General features: G+C 41.7%; 1 protein-coding gene across 6 annotated transcripts in view; it reads left to right on the top strand.

Moving 5' to 3' along the window:
* Positions 1 to 18,341, top strand: part of Rxfp1 (relaxin family peptide receptor 1) — a 99,837-nt gene that overhangs the window by 67,355 nt on the left and 14,141 nt on the right. For 5 of the 6 annotated variants that reach the window (XM_060378460.1, XM_060378462.1, XM_060378464.1 and 2 more), the window contains 8 exons: positions 3,817 to 3,888; positions 3,974 to 4,045; positions 5,079 to 5,153; positions 7,553 to 7,624; positions 10,752 to 10,823; positions 12,313 to 12,384; positions 14,161 to 14,232; positions 15,278 to 15,349. In XM_060378460.1, coding sequence (XP_060234443.1) covers positions 3,817 to 3,888; positions 3,974 to 4,045; positions 5,079 to 5,153; positions 7,553 to 7,624; positions 10,752 to 10,823; positions 12,313 to 12,384; positions 14,161 to 14,232; positions 15,278 to 15,349 — 579 coding nt within the window. The remainder of the gene's footprint in view (positions 1 to 3,816; positions 3,889 to 3,973; positions 4,046 to 5,078; positions 5,154 to 7,552; positions 7,625 to 10,751; positions 10,824 to 12,312; positions 12,385 to 14,160; positions 14,233 to 15,277; positions 15,350 to 18,341) is intronic. The other variant, XM_060378461.1, reaches the window with a different exon arrangement.

Here is an 18,341-nt window from a genome sequence, read left to right as displayed (position 1 = left end):
ACAGTATACATTTCCACGTGGGTTTTCAAAATGGCTTTAATGTTAGTTACTCCTCCCCACACTCCCTCCTGTAACGTCAATTGACCTCCATCCCCATCCCTTTACTCCTACCCTTCTCCATCTACACCCCTTCATGCCTCCTGCTCGAATGTCTCTTTTATAACACTATCTTCTACATCCCTTTCTTAGAGGATGCACCATTTTAATCTCCCACCCTCCCCTTCGCCCACACTCATTCTTTCCTGACTTGAGGGATTTGTTTTGATACTAATGGTTGTGAAGCTGTGTTTCATGGTGCTTAAGAGAAAGGAAAAGGAAAGTCAGTTTTTTGCCTTTTAAGTTTTATACATATGGATATTTTTGTTTGTATGTCTTTTTGTGTACCAAGTGTACTCAGTACCTGAGAATGCCAGAAAAGAGCATCAGATCCCCTAGATTGGAGTTACAGGCAAGGTTGTGAACCGCCATGGAGATGCAGAGACTCAAAACCAGGTCCTCTGGAAGAGCAGCAAATGCTCCTAACCACTGAGCCGTCTCTCCAGCCCATGGAAAACTTTTTAATAGATTGTCAAAGTTCCGCTGCACTCAGCTACATCCTTACCAAGCAGCCACGGACAGGCGAACATCTCTGCAGCTTGGGTGAATAAACCAACCATCTCTGCATGTTCATTCTTTCCATTTGAGCTGCTTTTCTTCTTTTCAGTTTTATTATATTCTTACGGGGGCAGAGGAGATGGTGCACTGGCAGGACAGGGCAAGTGTGGAGCTCTAAGAACCATTTCCGTTCTCACTTTCTAATGTACGGTCCTGAAGGTTAAACTCAGGTCACCAGGTTTTGAAGCAGGCACATTGACCTGCTGAGCCAGCTCACCAATCCTGTCTATTTATATTTATCCTACCCCATTCTTTTTCTTCACCCAACAAATCTTTTCTACCATGTTTGTGGTCTGTAGTAGCAAACGGTGAGAATGAGTCAAGAACACCCAGCAACTGTGACAAATGGAAGAAGCTCACAGGATTGGACCTCTACTCTTGGCACCTGGGCCCCTCCCCCCTCCATCATTCTGAGCCCACTGCCCTTGTCTCAGTAGCATCATGCTCATTCTCACCTGGTTCCACTCTCCTCTCCATGGGTGTATTTGAAACTTTCTGGACAGCATCAGCTTGGCTTCACGATTGAGCTATGGGAGACATTCTTGAAAGTCAGAACAGAGCTGGAAAAGGTGTTTTACAAGTTCCATCTCTTCTCATTTGTCCCTTGAACTATTGCGTGACTGTTAACAATTCCACCTTATCTCTCCTTTTCTTAACTATCACTAAGTATATGCCTTTATTCATGCATAGAAGTACTCATTTCATCTTTCACTGGGCAAGTCTTCAAGCAGACATCTCTGGGACATAGAATGGTGGGTCAGACATGCTGTCTTTAAGGATCTGCTTGCTACCCCAGAAACTTGGGGCTCTCTGAGCTGCTCTTGAGGCCATAAAGTGTTGTTTTTTAAAAATCAAAATCCCAAACATTTGTGTTTACCATCGGAAAGACAGGAGTCAGATGCTGAGGTGAAGACCTGCTAACTCAGAGAGACAGAGAAAACACCCAGCTGACCTTTCTACACAGCTGACATCCCAGAAGGAAAAATTCCTTCCTACTCAGCTCACACTGTCCTAAATTCCCTTCAACTCAATGCCCCTCCTTTCTACTTTCAGTACGTCTCTCTATCCATCCTCCGGACTTCCTCTCAGTCTCTATCATTTTTCCTATGTTCACTTCCTGTCAATCTGGTTGCTTTATCCACCTCTTGACCTAGGGTTAACTTGATTTAAACTGTTTACAGAAAGCTCTTGGATTAAAGTAAAGGTGTGTGCTAGGGCTGAGCCACACCACAAATACCACAAATATCCTGCACCAGTCAAGCCTCTCACTCTCTAAAGAGAAAGCAACACCATGGTATCAGTACTGTGTCGCTCACACCAGTTCTGCCGTCAGCCGGTTGCCCTTTGCTCACTGTCACAGATACCTGACAGAAGCAACTTAAAAGGAGGGATATTCATCATGGTGTGTGGTTTCAGAAGCCCATCACTGCAAGCTGCATGGTGTGACCTACATCTCTGGGAAGTCTCCACTAACCCGTAGTTAATCCTCTGTGTAAGACCCTTCACAGACAGTATATTTTACTTCTCTCCTACCTGCTTCTCAAGCCAATCAAGCTGACGGAAGTTCAGTGGCACCGGTACTCTGTGAGAAGTTGTTATTTCTAGTCCAGAGCAACGTGGAGTGGCTCTGAGTGAGAAATGAAGAGGACTGGGCCGTACAGATGTGCGTGAGGTGCCAGGATGGATCAATAGCCTTGTACTTGAAGGGATAGGCGTTGATTCCTGAGAGAGCCCTGAGGTGTTCGTGGATGTGCTAAAGCTATTTCTTAGTCCTTCATTGCCTGCCTGTACCCAGGCCTGCAGAGAAGGAAGTGGTGTAACATAGGGGACAAACGAGTGAAAGTCAAACCTGACCAAAAAAGGCAGTTTCCTGGCAGAAGAATCTGTGCCGGTGTCAGCTGCAAGGTATGAGAAAAATTAAAGAAAAGGAGAAAATTTTTTCTTAATGGGAAGCTGTGAGTGCTAGAGTGCTCTCCCAGCATCACAAAGCCCTGGTTCTGACCCCACCACCACTTAAAGCCAGGTATGGCGGTGCACTGCTGCCGTCCCTGCACTTGGGAGGCAGACGGAGGTGGATCAGAAGTTCAGAGCAAGTCTCAGAAGTTGGCGGCCAGCTTCGCCTGGATGAGGCTGAAAAAGAGCCTCTCAAAGGAAAATAATGGAGAGGTATTCCATTTACCTGGGCAAGTGAAACTTAAACAGTGCTTGCAAATGAATCCCAGGCAGAGATGTGAGCAGAAACAGTGTTCTAAGCACATATGCAGAGTGCAGACAGCATGACCTGTCTCACATGTGACTACAGCCCTATGAGGGAGAATACTATGCACATTTTAGAAATGAAGGAGCTGGAGCTCAGCCGGTAATTGTTCGCTCAGGGCCTCACTGTTAACAGTGAATAAGAGAAGCAGAAACCGAACATTAATAACAGCCTCAACACAAAAAGAGACTGAAATACAAACAGAGAAGGCAAAAGGAGATCAATACAATGTAGCAGCAATGGCTTGTTTTGCAGGGAGAGAGGTGAAGGTGGACAGGCAAAGAGGCTCAAACTCATTACTAAACCATGCACAGACCCTCCCGGCTCCTAAGTTCACCTCAGGGTCCTGTCCTGATGAGGTTCACTGAATTTCCTCATAACCGCTCAGTGCCTTACTCTCTTGTAGTCAGTGCTCTTATGCACGCTATCTCCTCTGCCTACACGAACTCCTGCCAGTCCTTTGCTTTGTGAAGACCATGTCTTCACCCAAGATGTGTAGCTGGCATTCAACACTTTGTGGGTTCCCTTTTCTTCCACCTTTCTCTGCCCTTTTTCCTCCCTTTCATTTCTCCCTGACATTAGATATGAGAGAATAAAAGGATAGAGAGGTAAGGGGGCAATGTTGTCATTAGACCCCTGGGGACAAAGCTTTTGACCCATGACCACAGCTTGATACCTGTCCGATGACAGCAGGGTAGATCATTAAAAACTAGGCCGATTCACTAGCTAACTATGAGAAATTAAAAGCTAGAAATGACATAATAAATAATAAAGGCCCTTGACAGTTCAAAGGCAGGAAGTGGTGCAGTGAGCATGGTATAGGAAAAAGGGCGATGGCGTCGCTACATTCCTTCTTGTAAAACAACAAAAACAGTAAACTCGCTGCTGTTATGTCTCCTTTCCAGGTACCTCAGCCACAACAGAATAACCTTCCTGAAGCCAGGAGTGTTTGAAGATCTCCACAGACTGGAATGGCTGTATGTTTCATTGTATGCTGTTTCCTTGTATCGGTTTTAATGTTCCAAGAATACACACATAACGCTCTTCTGTTCTTATGGACAGGATAATTGAAGACAACCACCTCAGTCGAATTTCCCCACTCACATTTTACGGACTACATTCTCTTATTCTCTTGTAAGTACCCAATTAAAACAAACAGGTAGGTGAGACAGAGGTACTTGCAACCAAGCCTGACTATCCGAGTTCAAGCCCCAGGACCTCCATGGTAGAAAGGTGGACTCCTGCAAGCTGTCAACCCTACACACAAATTGTCGCATGACCACAGCAACTCTTATGAAAGAAAACATTTAACTGGGGCTGGCTCACAGTGTCGGAGGTTTAGTCCACTATTTATGGCGGGGAGCACGGCGGCCTGCAGGCAGACAGGTGGTATCTGAGAGTTCTACACCTTGAGCTACAGGCGGCAGACTGAGAGCTGGCTTGAGCTGACCACAAAGCCCTCCCCCATCATGACACACTTCCCCCAACAAGGTCACACCCCCTAGTAGGGCCCCTAACTATGGGCCAAGCATTCAAGCACTTGGGGCCATTCCTATTCAAACCACCACACATACACAGACACACACACACACACACACCAACAAATAAGTAAATCAATGTAATAGAAAATTTGAAGCATTCCAACTGAAGAGACAGGAGTAAAAAATTAAAACTTTAAGCAGAGTAGTATTACGTTTGTAATTATTTGAGCCTAAAAAAAAGCTTTCCCTACTAACAACCTCCTTGACCAAATTCATAAGGCGACTTACAGGCCTGACCGTTTTGTGATGATGCCCTGCCGGCCCACCGAAACTGAGCACGGGGTTCTTCCGTGCGGAAGTATTCTTAAGCATGTCTCTCCCACACAGCAACCTCAGCAAGGGAGAAGCCTGCTGCCGAGGCCGGCTCCTTTGCCCGGGCTGCTGCTGACAGGCGCCAGCTTTTGTTCAGAGACTAGCATTGCTGTTCCCTGCAGGAGAACTCGTGCGTGGGAATGTTCTTGCCACCAGAGTGCTTCCATGCCACAGGCCGTGCAGAGAGAAGATGGTGGGGAAGACTGGTCGCGAGAGGCTCTCGCGGGTCCTGAGCAGTGACGACGACACTGTGTCTGCCTCGAGACAGAAGAGGACCAGAAAACGTGATTTTCGTGATTTCTTTCCTTTTTCAGAGTGCTGATGAATAATGTCCTCACCCATTTGCCTGACAAGCCCCTCTGTCAGCACATGCCCCGGCTGCACTGGCTGTAAGTCAGTCTCTCTCTCTCTCTCTCTCTCTCTCTCTCTCTCTCTCTCTCTCTCTCTCTCATTCTCTCTCTCTGCTACATTTTCTGAATTTGACTGACTCATATTGGACACCCAGGGTCTTCTGTGCCAGGTAGCTGATGTACCAAGTTTCCTAGCATTATTTTATTATTGCATTTCTATATTGAACACCCTCATTGACTGACTTCTCTAAACTTTCAACAAAATGCAATACGTGAAAGAGAAAAATGTTTTGGAACCAGGAAGAAGGAGGGCGGAAGTGATGTCACATGGTCAGCGTCACACTTGCTCTTCTCCTGTCAAGCCAGTCTCCTATTAAGTTGATGCAGAAGCTAAGCGGTTTTAGTTTATCCCTAAACTCTGAGTGGCGAGGATGTGCTGCTTTGCACTACTCATGACAGAATGGAGGCTGTGGGATGTTCTGAAAAGGCCCCTTGTGTGTCCTGTGTAATGTGTGGGCTCGGTGGCTTTGCATAGCCATAGGTTTCACTCCACAAGTAAGAGTGCAATAAGCCAGCAAATTTGCCTGCTCAGAATATAGGTTTGGCCTGCTGTGGTGGCTCCCACCTATAATCTTAGGAGGCTAAAGCAAGAGGCTGAGGAAGGAGTAACACCACAAGTTCAAGGCAGCCTGGGGTACAGAGTGAGGCCCTGATAGAAAAAAAAAAAAAAAAAAAAAGACTATAGGGTTTTGTTTGCTTATTTGTTTGTTTGGCTAGTTTTGGTATTTTTATTTAGTTTGTTTTTAAGAAATGACTGTGATGAGGTCTAGCTTGAGAATAACCAAGAAAACTGGGAAAACTGGGATCTTTCCCCTAATTGCTAAGTGCAGAGTATACCCTCTTCCCTCTGCCTTCCCCCCACCTCCCCCCGGGACTCAAACCTCACAGACAGTCAGACAGTTGCTGGAAAAACCCCAAGGACATAGATGCAGGCAGTCCTTAGCACAGTCACACAGACCATCGCTGGAAAAGCCCCCAGCACAGGTGGGGGCAGGCGATCTCTGGAGAAACCGCAGGGTGGGCAACTTAACCCGAGTAACCTGGCCCAAAGCACACAGCTAGACCCAGAATACCCACCAATAAAAACTGCCCTGTTGCTATTTCCAAAGTTGCCTATAAAAACCCTAGGCTATTGTTCCTCGGGTGGCGTCTCTTATCGTACAGGAGACCAAAACTTGCAATAAACCTCTTGCTGTTTGCTTCAACACTGGTCTCCGTGCCTCACCCGAGTGCCTTCCTCGGTAACGTACGACTCCCCCGTGTCTTACAACCAAAATTACTATTTGAAAGTTTAATCAACAAACTGCCTACCAGGACTGGGAAAACTCCCCATTTACCTCTTGTTTTGGAAATTTCCAGAAACCGATCATTTCGTATCTGGGCTTACAGCAAAGATAATGAGAAGCACTGTTCTTGTGTGTAGGGTGTGATAATGTCAACCTTACTGTAACACAAGGGTAAAGGGCAAGAAAGACAGGTTTAGCACGTGCTGGTTCAGAACCCCTGGCGGGAACGAGCAGTTCACAAGCCGTCTCTGAGTCCGGAGGCGCCTTCGAGTCACAGAACGGCTCTTTCTGTACCTAGTGGACATAAAGAGAAAGCCATAAAGCCGTAAAGAGAAAGGGCACGTTGACTTAATGGCCTTCCGTGTGATTGGGGTTGGTTCAAGAGGATTTTCTAACAGCCCCTGCAGTTCTGACTTAGTAATTAAATAGGACTGTGCAAAGCAATCAATGGTCAAAACTGTGCCCGCCCATAGCACGATGGCTGTCCCGGTCACTCTGTAGACCAGGCTGGCCTCAAACTCAGAGATCACCTGCCTGTGTATCTCTAGTGCTAGGATTAAAGATGTGCGTCACCACTGCCTGGCAAAATTTTAAATTGTTAAGATAAATAAATGAACGTATGTTGTCTGCATAGCCATAGCCTCTGCAGCCTAATCGGATCTTCTAACTTCATTCCTGCTTATGGAAACACCTTGCATCTCTAGACAACTGTTAAGTATGCTTGACTACTAAACAACCTTTAATAAATCGGATATTTTCCACAAGAACTGTTTTTTTTTTTTTTTCATTTCTTGGAATAATAATATCCATGTCATTGTTAGTACATGATAAAGATGTTACTCAAAACATTTTTACACCTTGGTACTGGGAACTGAACCTAGGACCTCACATCATTTTTACTGCTGATACAGAAGACAGACAATAATACTACATGTTTATAGCCTAGATATACTGTATATGTAAATTCAGCTGCTATACAAATGACTGGGAACAAATGTGAAGAAAAGACATCTTATTAGATAACAAGGAATTCTTAGCCAATTTATTTCTCTCTATGAATTTATTTGATTGCATTTTATTTTTATGTTCTAGGGACTTTGAAGGCAACCGTATCCATGGTTTAAGAAATTTGACTTTCATTTCCTGCAATAATTTAACTGTTTTGTAAGTACTATGTTTTTTTAAGTATTGTTGACTCTCTTTACAACGCAAATGAATCCTTTATGTGGGCAGAACACAGCCTGGGCATGTTCAAGGGCAGTTAAGTGTGGCTCCTTTGCCAATCACTGAAAAAAGATCTATTAATTTGAAATAGATCAAGAAAGAATATGAGGATAGAAATGGAAAGAAGAAATGATCTAACTCTGATCTCAAGAATAAAATAAAAATAAAAATAAACAAGTCAATACTTTTAATCATAGCACTCCAGAGACATGTCTCAATGAGTCTGAGGCTAGCCTGGTGTAAACAGTGATTTCCAGGCCAGCCAGACATATATATATCCTGCTAAATATAAATACATAACCTGCTCCTGACTATAACCTATTCAGTCACCTATACGTACGTTCCAAGAAAGACCATGTGGTATTGCCATTGACTTTTAAACTTCTATATGGAAAAAAAAAAAAACTCATTTGGGTTCCCCCTGGTAGGAACTAGTGGTCGTTAACTGATTTTCAGTTGAGTCTTATACACATTGATGTTATTGCTTATAGAAAGTTGTTGTACTGAGGTTAGAACCCTCAAGAGTAAACTGAACAATGAGAAAATTTTCTAATAAAACTAGGAGAGTTGCTCAAAGCTATAAAAGCACAAATCACATCACAGAAACAAAAGAAAGATTGAGAAGCAATGACTTCTCCAATACCAAAACTCTACTGAATCAAAGATATGAAAATGCACAAAACATCAGGTGACCATTTCAAGGGCTTGGTAGTAAAAGTTCTCAGTGACCTCACAGAGGGTAGAAATAAGCAGATGAATTAAATCTAGGATTTAGAGAGGAAAGTCATCAGAACAGAGGGGAAAAAACGCGGTATCGGATGAGAAAGTCAACACTGTATAGAAAAACATAAACGTATGAAAGAAAACCTCAGCAAAAGAAATTAAGATTTTTTTTCAAAAAGCACAAATAGAAATGTTAGACCTGAAAAACTCAGTGAATCAATAAAACTCTGCAGAAGCATCACCAGGAACTTGACCAAGCAAACCATAAACGAAAACAAACAAACAAAAACTTCTGGGTATAGAGGACAAGATCAGGAAATATTCAAATAATGATAAGAAAAAATAGTCAGCACAGCCACAATGTCCAAAAACTCTGGAATATAATCAAGAGCCCAAACCTAAGAATCCACAGGATGGAAAAAGAAGCTGACAATAACTAATTGCATAGTCAATCTATTCCATAAAATTATAGCAAATCTAGACCAAGAATGGACATCCAAAAACAATTGTCATTTAAAAGTCCAAACAGGCATGAACAGAGAAAAACCTCTCCACAACATATTATGGTCAAGATGTCCAAAACAAACAAACAAACTACAAAGCAGTTTGCAGATACGGCTGAGCAGAACATTGCGCTTGCAGAGGACTTGGGTTCTGGTTCCCAGCATCTTCATGGGGCAGCTCACAATCACCTGTAAGTCCAGCTCCAGGGCATCCTGGTCACTCTTCCAGCCTCTACAGGTATTCACATGCCCATTCACATACTAATACAAGAGATACCCACACATACATATAAATAAAAACATTTTAACCAAATAAATTAATGGTCACAAATTCTGGTAGGAATGTGAGCAAAAAGGAACACTATGTACTTTTGGTGGGACTCTATAATGATATAGTCACTATAGAAGTCAGAATGAAGATTCCTCAACAGTCTAAAAATAGAACTACCATATGACCCAGACACATGGCTTGCGAATTTATTCCAAAAAGACTCTTAAGTAGACACAAAGATACTTGTACATCCATGTTTATTGCTGTAGTCATCACAATAGCTAGTGGGAAAAGCCTACATATCCATCTAGATAAATGGTTAAAGAACATGATAGATATGGAATTTTATTTAGCAATTGTGGCATTTGTGAAAAAAATTAATTCAATGGGATATTATATTAAGTGAAAAAAGCCAGATTCATAAAGACAAATACTATGTGTTTTTTCTCCTAAATAGAATTTTATTTGCATTTGTGAAGTGTGTGTGTGTGTGTGTATGTATGTGTGTGTGAGGGTGTGTGAGTGCTATGAAAGTAAAAAGTGGACTATGAAAAGGAGGAAGGGATCTTCAGGGGATGGGGAAAGATAGTAATAGCACACATGTGATATCAAAGCAAAAGAAAGGACCACGTGGGTAGAGGAAAGGAACCAGAAGGAGTGAAGCAGGTAATATGGAGGAGGACAGAGCAGTCAAGGTAAAATAAAGTATTATGGCATATATGTATATATCTTATATATCATATAAGCTAATGAGTCCCATTATCTTATATGCTGAGCTATAAAAAAAAAAGAGTAGATTCAAAAACAATTGGAAGCCCTTTAAATTTTCCCAAATTAGTCATTTATGCTGGTGGATAACACAGAGACCTGTGAAAATGCAGTTAGGGTATGGATCAGCAGTACAGCAAGTGCTCAACATGTGTGAGGTTTAGATTCAACCCTCGTCACATACACACACACACACACAGTCAAGAGCAAGTGCCACACTCTGGTTCATATTATTTTCTAAAAACTCATATTCTGAAAAACTAACAAGAGGTTGAGTTGGTCACTCAGACCAACAAATTAGGCAGCTCCATCCTCAGTCCATGCACTAGCGAGTAAGCGCTCTGCAGTGCACAGAGCCTTTGTTAGGTAGACACACTTCACAGACTTAGGAGGTAACTCTAAAGCAATTCCTGTGCTCACAGCTGCCAGATGCTCAGCTTCTGTTCTGAAGAGGCCCTCCTCCAATTACAAATTTGAATCATATTTTTTATTTCTCTGTTAAAGATTTAAGGAATTTAATAACTAACAAACTGAAGCTGGGTTTGGTGGCACACGCCTGTAGCTGCAGCCCCAAGAGTCTTATGCAGAAAGGTCATGGTTTTGAGGCCATCCAGGGCTGCATAGTTGAGACTGTGGTTTCCAAATAAATAAATTAGATAATCAACCGTGCTATTCAAAATTTCCTGAAATAAAAATGCATTCTATATTCATGATGTTTATGATATATTTCAGGAGTTACAGTTAGTAACACATGTTATAATTATGTCAACATGTTAACATGTACTTTTCTCCTTACTTTCAGAGTAATGAGGAAAAACAAAATTAATCACTTAAGTGAACATGCATTTACACACCTCCAGAAACTAGATGAATTGTAAGTATAACTAAATGGGTATTAAGATTCCCTTTTTCCAGTTTTACTTCATATTAGCTATATATTTAAGAAATATGAATTTTTTCTTTCCAAACGGCAGTTATATGTACCATGGTCATAAAACAATTCAGATAGCTTACAAAAGCAAATACAAAATAAAGTTAGATAAAGGAAACGTAGCTTCAGACTAAGAATAAAACCAGGGTGAAGTTAACTGATGAAACACAACCTACACTGTTCTATTTCGTTTGCTCCAAGGAGGCAGCATATCTGTCCTTACGTTCCAGAGCGTTCAGTGGAAGAAACCACTGACAGACACCGTTCCCCTGGAGCGAGCCTGGACCCCTAAGGAAATAGAGCACTGCCGTGGATAAGATTCCCATTCACAGTAGAGGAACAGAGAGGGGCTCGGACACGCTGACCGCTTCGAGCATTTGTACTCACTCTCGTGCACTAAGCCACACACAGACACATATAATGAGTTCCAGAACAGCCAAGGCTATACAGAGAAACCTTGTCTCAAAAAACCAAAATCATCATCATCATCATCATCATCATCATCATCAAAATTGGTTAAGCAACTGACACAGGTGACCATGTCTTTCCTCCTGCCTGTCCTCCTGGAGGGGATAGGAGAAGTTATGTTTTCCTCTGTAGCTCACAATCTTCTAAATCAAGCTCACTGGGACTTTTCCTTCTTTAAAAAGAGCTGGAGCCTTTCTCACATTGAAGGGTCAGAGCCTGTGCTTCGGAAAGGCCCTTATAGCTGAGGAGAGGTCATGTTAGCCATCCCCTCTGCACATATATGTCCTGCCCAGGAGAATATGAGAGCCTGAGCATCTCTCTGAAAGAAACTTGAACCTCAAATGACATACTTTGAGGTAATCTTAAAAAACCTGGACAAAAGAAAAATCAGGGCTTCAAATCAAGTTATAAATAAAAGGAAAAAGAGGGAAGAGTAAGGATGAAGGGACATCATGCATACAATAAATGGAAATTTTAGTCTGTCAAAGCCACATTAAATACCATCAATGATCTGTCTTCAAGAAAATATGGAGTAGAACTTTTAAAAGATGAGGGAGGAGCTTTTTAGGTCGATGCTGGCTTTGAACACACTGTGTAGCTGGGGATGTCCATGAGCTTCTAATCCCCCTGCCTCTACTTCCACATATTGGGATTATAGGTGTATACTACCATGCCTGGTTCAGGTTAAAGTATTTTTATGCCTCCCTATTTTGCTCCCTCTTTTAAACCTTCTTGACTTCATGGGCCTGAAGGCAGCGCTCAGGTATAGGACACATGCTGAGCAGGAAAAGGTCTGTGAGTTCAAATCCCCACACCAAGGAGACACCTTTCGGTATTTAATCCAACTCAGCAATGGTGCTATTGGACAGTTGTAAATGTTTTGTTTTTTTTTTTTTAATGGACTTTCTACCAGTGAATGAAGTCTCTGGAAAACAATATTACATGCTTGCAATTGTTTCCCTAGGGATTTAGGAAGTAATAAGATTGAAAGTCTTCCACCGAACGTATTCAAGGATCTGAAGGAGCTCTCACAATTGTAAGACATTAAGTTCCCACTTGGTTTCTTTATCTTGTTTTCTAATTGTGGTAAAATAGACACAGCATTGAGCTGCCCTTCTGTTACATTGGAATCTTCCATAACGTTGCTCAGCTCTCACCAACATCCACCTCCACGGTTGTTTACTTAGTCCAAAGCTGAAACCCTGGGACCATCAAGCTCTAACTCCACACTCCTGCCCAGCCCTGACCACCGTCCTACTTGCTCTCTCCAGGTCATAGTCACCATTTTGTGACTGCCTTACCTCTCTCACCATGCCCACAAGGTACATCAATATTGTGGCATGTTTCAGAACTCCGTTGGATGTAGGGCTGATAATAAAATCCCATCTACTGTGTAGAAGCATCCTCCAGTGGGTGGACACTTGGGTTGCTTCCAGCTTTTGGCTAGGAATGATGCTACTATGAACACAAGTGTACAAATTCCTGTCTGGGTGTCTACATTAAGTTATTCGGGTTCTATGTTCCTTCTCAACACACAGCAAACTTATATATGCCTACTGAAGGCATCATAAATCAGAAGTGTTCCTTTTAATGGTCATTTAATTCACTTACCCTATCAACCATTGTAACTTAGGATCCAATGCATTGCAGAGCATCAGTTTTGTATTCTTGAGCTTCTATGGCTGGCTGAGAGCTGAAACACACACTGTATCATATCACACTGCACTTATTTGGTCTGTGCAAGCCCTAACTTTGTTGTTCCTTTTTTCAAGACTGCTTTTGCCTTACTCAGGATGATCTTTTCTAGTTCCATCCATTTGCCTGCAAATTTCATGATGTCCTTGTTTTGAATAGCTGAGTAGTATTCCATTGTGTAAATGTACTACAACTTCTGTATCCATTCCTCTGTTGAGGGACATCTGGGTTGTTTCCAGATTCTAGCTATAACAAATAAAGCTGCTATGAACATAGTTGAGCAAATGTCCTTGTTGTATACTTAAGCATATTTTGGATATATGCCTACAAGTGGTATAGCTGAATCTTGAGGTAGCACTATTCCTAATTTTCTGAGAAATTGCCGAATTGATTTCCAACATGGTTATACAAGTTTACATTCCCACCAGCAATGGAGGAGGGTTCCCCTTTCTCCACAACCTCTCCAGCATGTGTTGTCACATGAGTTTTTGATCTTAGCCATTCTGATGGGTGTAAGATGGAATCTCAGAGTCATGGTAATTCTGAGAGTGCTTTGTATATATGTTGGCCACTTGTGTGTCTTCTTTTGAGAAATGTCTGCGCAGATTCTTTGTCTGTTTCTTAATCAGATTGTTTTTTTACTATCGCATTGAGTTCCCTCTGTCTTTTAGCTCTTACACCATTTCCTGATGTACACTGTGCAGAGGGGGGGATCTGCCTCAGAGGTAGAGTGTGCTTACTGTCCCTAGAACAAAACAAAGAAGTGGAGGAAGAGAGAGAAAAATGGAAAGAGTGCTTTGCAACCATTTTTTACACATTGTAGGCTTCTTTTATGGTATGAAAAGGCTTTTGAGTTTAATGTGGTTCTCTGTGGCTCTTGTCACTTTTTCTGTCTGTATTTTGGAAATCACATCCAAAAGAAATCACTTCCAGGCCAGGGTCATGGAGGTCTTTCTCTATGGTCTCGGGTCTTACATTTAAATTTTCCAACATATTTTGAGTTGTACTATAATTTTTGATAAATGTCTCAAATTCATTCAAAGTCAAAAAACATATTCTCTTTGCCCAAGCAATGTTTAGGAATAACTTATTTCTTTTCTTTTAATAAATAAAACAGGAATATTTCATATAACCCAATACAGAAAATTCAAGTAAATCAATTCGATTGTCTCGCCAAACTCAAGTCTCTGTAAGTATATGCTATGCAGTTTTACTTCAATACTAATAGTATACAAGCTCTCAATTTCTTATTTATAGCTCCACAAAAATATATGAGTCCTTAATGGACTGTAGACAGATAGGAATTACTTCCATATCATGCGTTAATAAGCTAAAAAGTAAATGATAATGAACCTCTGTGTCTGTCTGTGTCACAGGAGTAAGATACTGACTTGTGCGTTTCTGCTCTCTGAACACATGGGGCATATTGGTTGCACCTTCGATGCTGGCTACTTAAGGTTTACTATAGGCGTCTGTCCTAGTTTGCTCTCTGCTGCTGTAATAAAACACCGACCAAACACAACTTGGGGTGAAAGGGTCTATTTGGCCTACAGGTTACAGTCAGTCCATCATCGAGGAAAGCCAAGGAGGAATCTAAAGGCTTGAGGCAGAAACCATGAAGGAATGCTTGTTTACTGGCTTGCTGGTCCTTCAAGATCAGTCATTAACCGAGAAAAAGCTCCCGTAGATATGACCACTAGCCAAAACACTGGAGACAGTTTTCTCAGTTGAGTTTCCCTCTTCCCAAGGGTGTCAAGTTGACAACAAAGACGAGCATCCTTTCCCTAAAAAGGAACTTTCTAGACTGTGTAAATCATGACACACACACACACACCACAAAGACCAAAGACAAAAGTTCTGTTAATGTCTAATTGACTTTAAAAGATAAGGCTATGTTCATCTTATTTAACTATTTTGCAGTAAAGTAGCACTTTATTTTTTTTTAAAAGTATGACTTAAAAAGCATTAGAAAAAATTAAAGATGTCAGAATAGGACTGTATACACTTATTCTACAAATGTTTACTGACAGACATTGTATCGTGGACTGTGAAGATTTTGAAGGAAAGACACACTTGTCCATAAGCTGGGGAGGTGTCTAGGTAGGCAGAGTCTGAGCATTTCACTTAGAACAATGGTAACTAAAGGCATTTTACTACACTTTCTTCACAAAAATAACTGTTGTCTTGTGCTGTGGATGACACATGTTCTTTTGACTATTATTTGGTATTTTTAGCAGCCTAGAAGGAATTGAAATTTCAAATATCCAACAAAGGATGTTTAGACCTCTCATGAACCTCTCTCACATGTAAGTAGACATTTTCTTGTTGCTCACCTTGATTTTAATCTTTGTGTCCCCATATAATACAGCCAAACTAAATGTAAGTAAAATATTTAAAATTTGTACTAATTTGCTTCCATATGTTTAGTATTTGTTTCCCTTTTCCAAACTGTATGTTGCAATGTTAAGGCCTTGAAAACATGATTAACTCCTTCAGGCACAGCCTTCGTGAACAGTATTAGTGCCCCTGTAAAAGAGAATTGAAAACCACTTTTAATCCCAGCAACTGGGAGGCAGAGATAGGTGGATCTCTGAGTTGGAAGGCAGCCTGGTCTATATGGAAAGTTACAAATTAGTCATGGCTTCATAGTGAAATCCTGTCTCAAAACAAAAATGAGGGGCTAGAGAGATGGCTCAGAGTTTAAGAGCATTGGTTGCTCTTCCAGAGGTCTCGAGTTCAATTCCCAGAACCATATGGTGGCTCATAACCATCTATTATGACATCTGGTGCCCTCTTCTGGCATGCCACATATACGCAGCCAGAACACTATATAATAAATAAATAAATAAATAAATAAATATTTTAAAAATAAATTTGAGAAAGACTGGAGCTAGTACATCGAAGCCCTAGGTTTAATGGATTCCCAGAAAGAAGGAGGAAGAAGGGAGAGGGGAGGACATGCTGGGTAGCTCAGTTGGGGAGTGCCCTACGACAGCACAAGGACCTGAGTTGACCAGCACCCATGTAAGCTTATAACCCTATGAGCCTATGATCAAACTGCTGGAGGTGGCCAGAGACAAAAGGTTCACTGGGGCTTGCTGGGTGACCAGCTGAGCTCTGGTTTCAATGAGAAGTTTTGTCTCAATGGAATAAGGTGGAAAATAAAAGAGAAAAGCTTCCTAACTTCTCTTTGGGTCTCCACCATGAGTGTATACACAAAAGAGAGAATAAGAAAATTGAAAGTATCAAACATTAGGAAAGGAAAGAAGAAAGAGAGTGGGGGGAAAGGAGGAAGAAGGGGAAAAGAAAGAAGAAAGGGAAGGAGGGACAGAGGGAGGAAGAAAGGAAGGAAAAAAGAAGGAAGGAGGGGAAGAGGGAAGGAAGGAAAAAAGAAAGGGAGGGAGGAAAGGAGGAAGGGGGAGAGCCTCGCTCGCACGATCCGGCATGTGAGGACATAGTAGAAATGTGCCAGGCAGCAGCACTGCACCAGGGTACCTAGCTGCTGGCGCCTTGACCTTGGACATTCCAACGTGGAGAACTGAGAAATGAATGTTTATTGTTTAAACTCCCAGGCTATGAGATTTGTCAGCAGCCTAGATGATCTCAGACCATCTAGTCGTCAATAATTAACTTTTAAAGACTGACACCAGTTATACAGATTTTGTTTTCCACACTCTGATAACATTTTATGGGAAGAAGGTCAAATACCAAAAGCCCCAGATGTAAGAAGGGTCTACCCAGTCTTACGAAACACACTTATCTCTAATAATACTCACAGGTGCTAATTTTTACCCAACAAGATAGCAACGTGTACCATTTGTGTAAGTGCCACCAGATGCGGATATAAAAGTATATGTAAGTAATATAAAAAAATTACAAATAGGGCTGGGGAGATGGCTCAGCAGGTAAAAACGCCTGAGCCTAGATCCCTGGAGCCCAAGTAGAAGACAGAACAAGTGGCTGTGATCTCAGCACTCCTCAGGGGGGCTATGAAATGCAGCAACAAACAACAAGAGAGATTCTGCCTCAAAAACAAGGTGGAGGGTCAAGACCAACACCTGAAGCCATTCTCCAACACACGCACAAATGCTATGGCACACATGAGTCTTCACTCAATCAGACATTTACACATATTTCACACAACACACACATTGGTTTGTAGCCATTATTAATTTTTCATTTTAAATGTTTGTATATGATATGGATATGTAATATAAAAATTATATATAATATCTAAACACACATTTCAATATGATATAAAAATAATTGCTACAAATTAATAAAGGTGGGAGTTCTCCAGAAAAGAACTGTCCCTAATGTCAGAGTATGACTGGAGTAAGTGCGTGGATAAAATGGTGACCTTTGTAAATTCTGTGCAGTGTGTCTGGTTTTGTATTGATCATATGCCTTATAATTTGAATTGATTATCACAGCAAGCACTGCCCCTCTCTTCACACTATGGTAATTTTCAGTAATTTAGAAGTGTCTTGTCAGCCACTCTGTAATCGTCCTTGCACTGTAAGTCTAACAGAGGACATTGTTTCTGCTTACCATGATTGCTCAGAGGCAGAGCTTTTATTAGCTTCTTTGATTGTTCAAAACAAAACAGTCTGACCAACAAAGAACTGAGTTTGTTGGAAGAAACCAGTGTAGCCCACAAAGTCTAGAAGTAACTAAGAGGAGAGCCTGAATTGGGCAGGATTCATGGGAAGAAGAGTTGAACAGTGGTCTTACCCAAGCCCTGCTGAAATAAGCCATTCACATGCCATCGACAAGGCTCAGGGTTCCTCTTGGACTGTTTGCTAGAGGAGGGCTTCCATAGAGCCTCCACCATGATTTCATCGCTGATGCTTCCCTCTGAAGAAATAAAGGCACTATTGCTAACAGATGACTCTATGCTAAGTAGCCAAATTAGCAAACAAGTAACTGCTGAGGTTCTGTTGATGACAGCAGTTTAGCCTCAGACTCTTAAGCAAGAAGAAACAGCACAGCCACCCTTATACCCTGCTCAACCCATCGTAGCTCACAGAGAAACGCAAACAACCAGATGCACATATCAGCAACTGCCCACACCTTTGGCAAGACACAAAATAGCCAATCCACCCTATACAGCTTACTACTGTAACTGTTTATACTATAGAGATAATTGCTGGTTTTCACCATCACTCTTTGCCTGTGAGGCAGATTGATGCAGTCTGAAGTCCAATCTCTGGTATTACTAGGAAATTTCCTATCACATAATTTTCCCCCATTGAAGATTTATCTCCTATTCTGATGATGATATCACTGGTTTCATGG

The sequence above is a fragment of the Meriones unguiculatus genome, chromosome 2, assembly GCF_030254825.1.
Source record: "Meriones unguiculatus strain TT.TT164.6M chromosome 2, Bangor_MerUng_6.1, whole genome shotgun sequence".
NCBI lineage: Eukaryota > Metazoa > Chordata > Mammalia > Rodentia > Muridae > Meriones > Meriones unguiculatus.
Note: the sequence above shows the minus strand (reverse complement) of the source record. Positions and strands in the feature narration are given on the sequence as shown.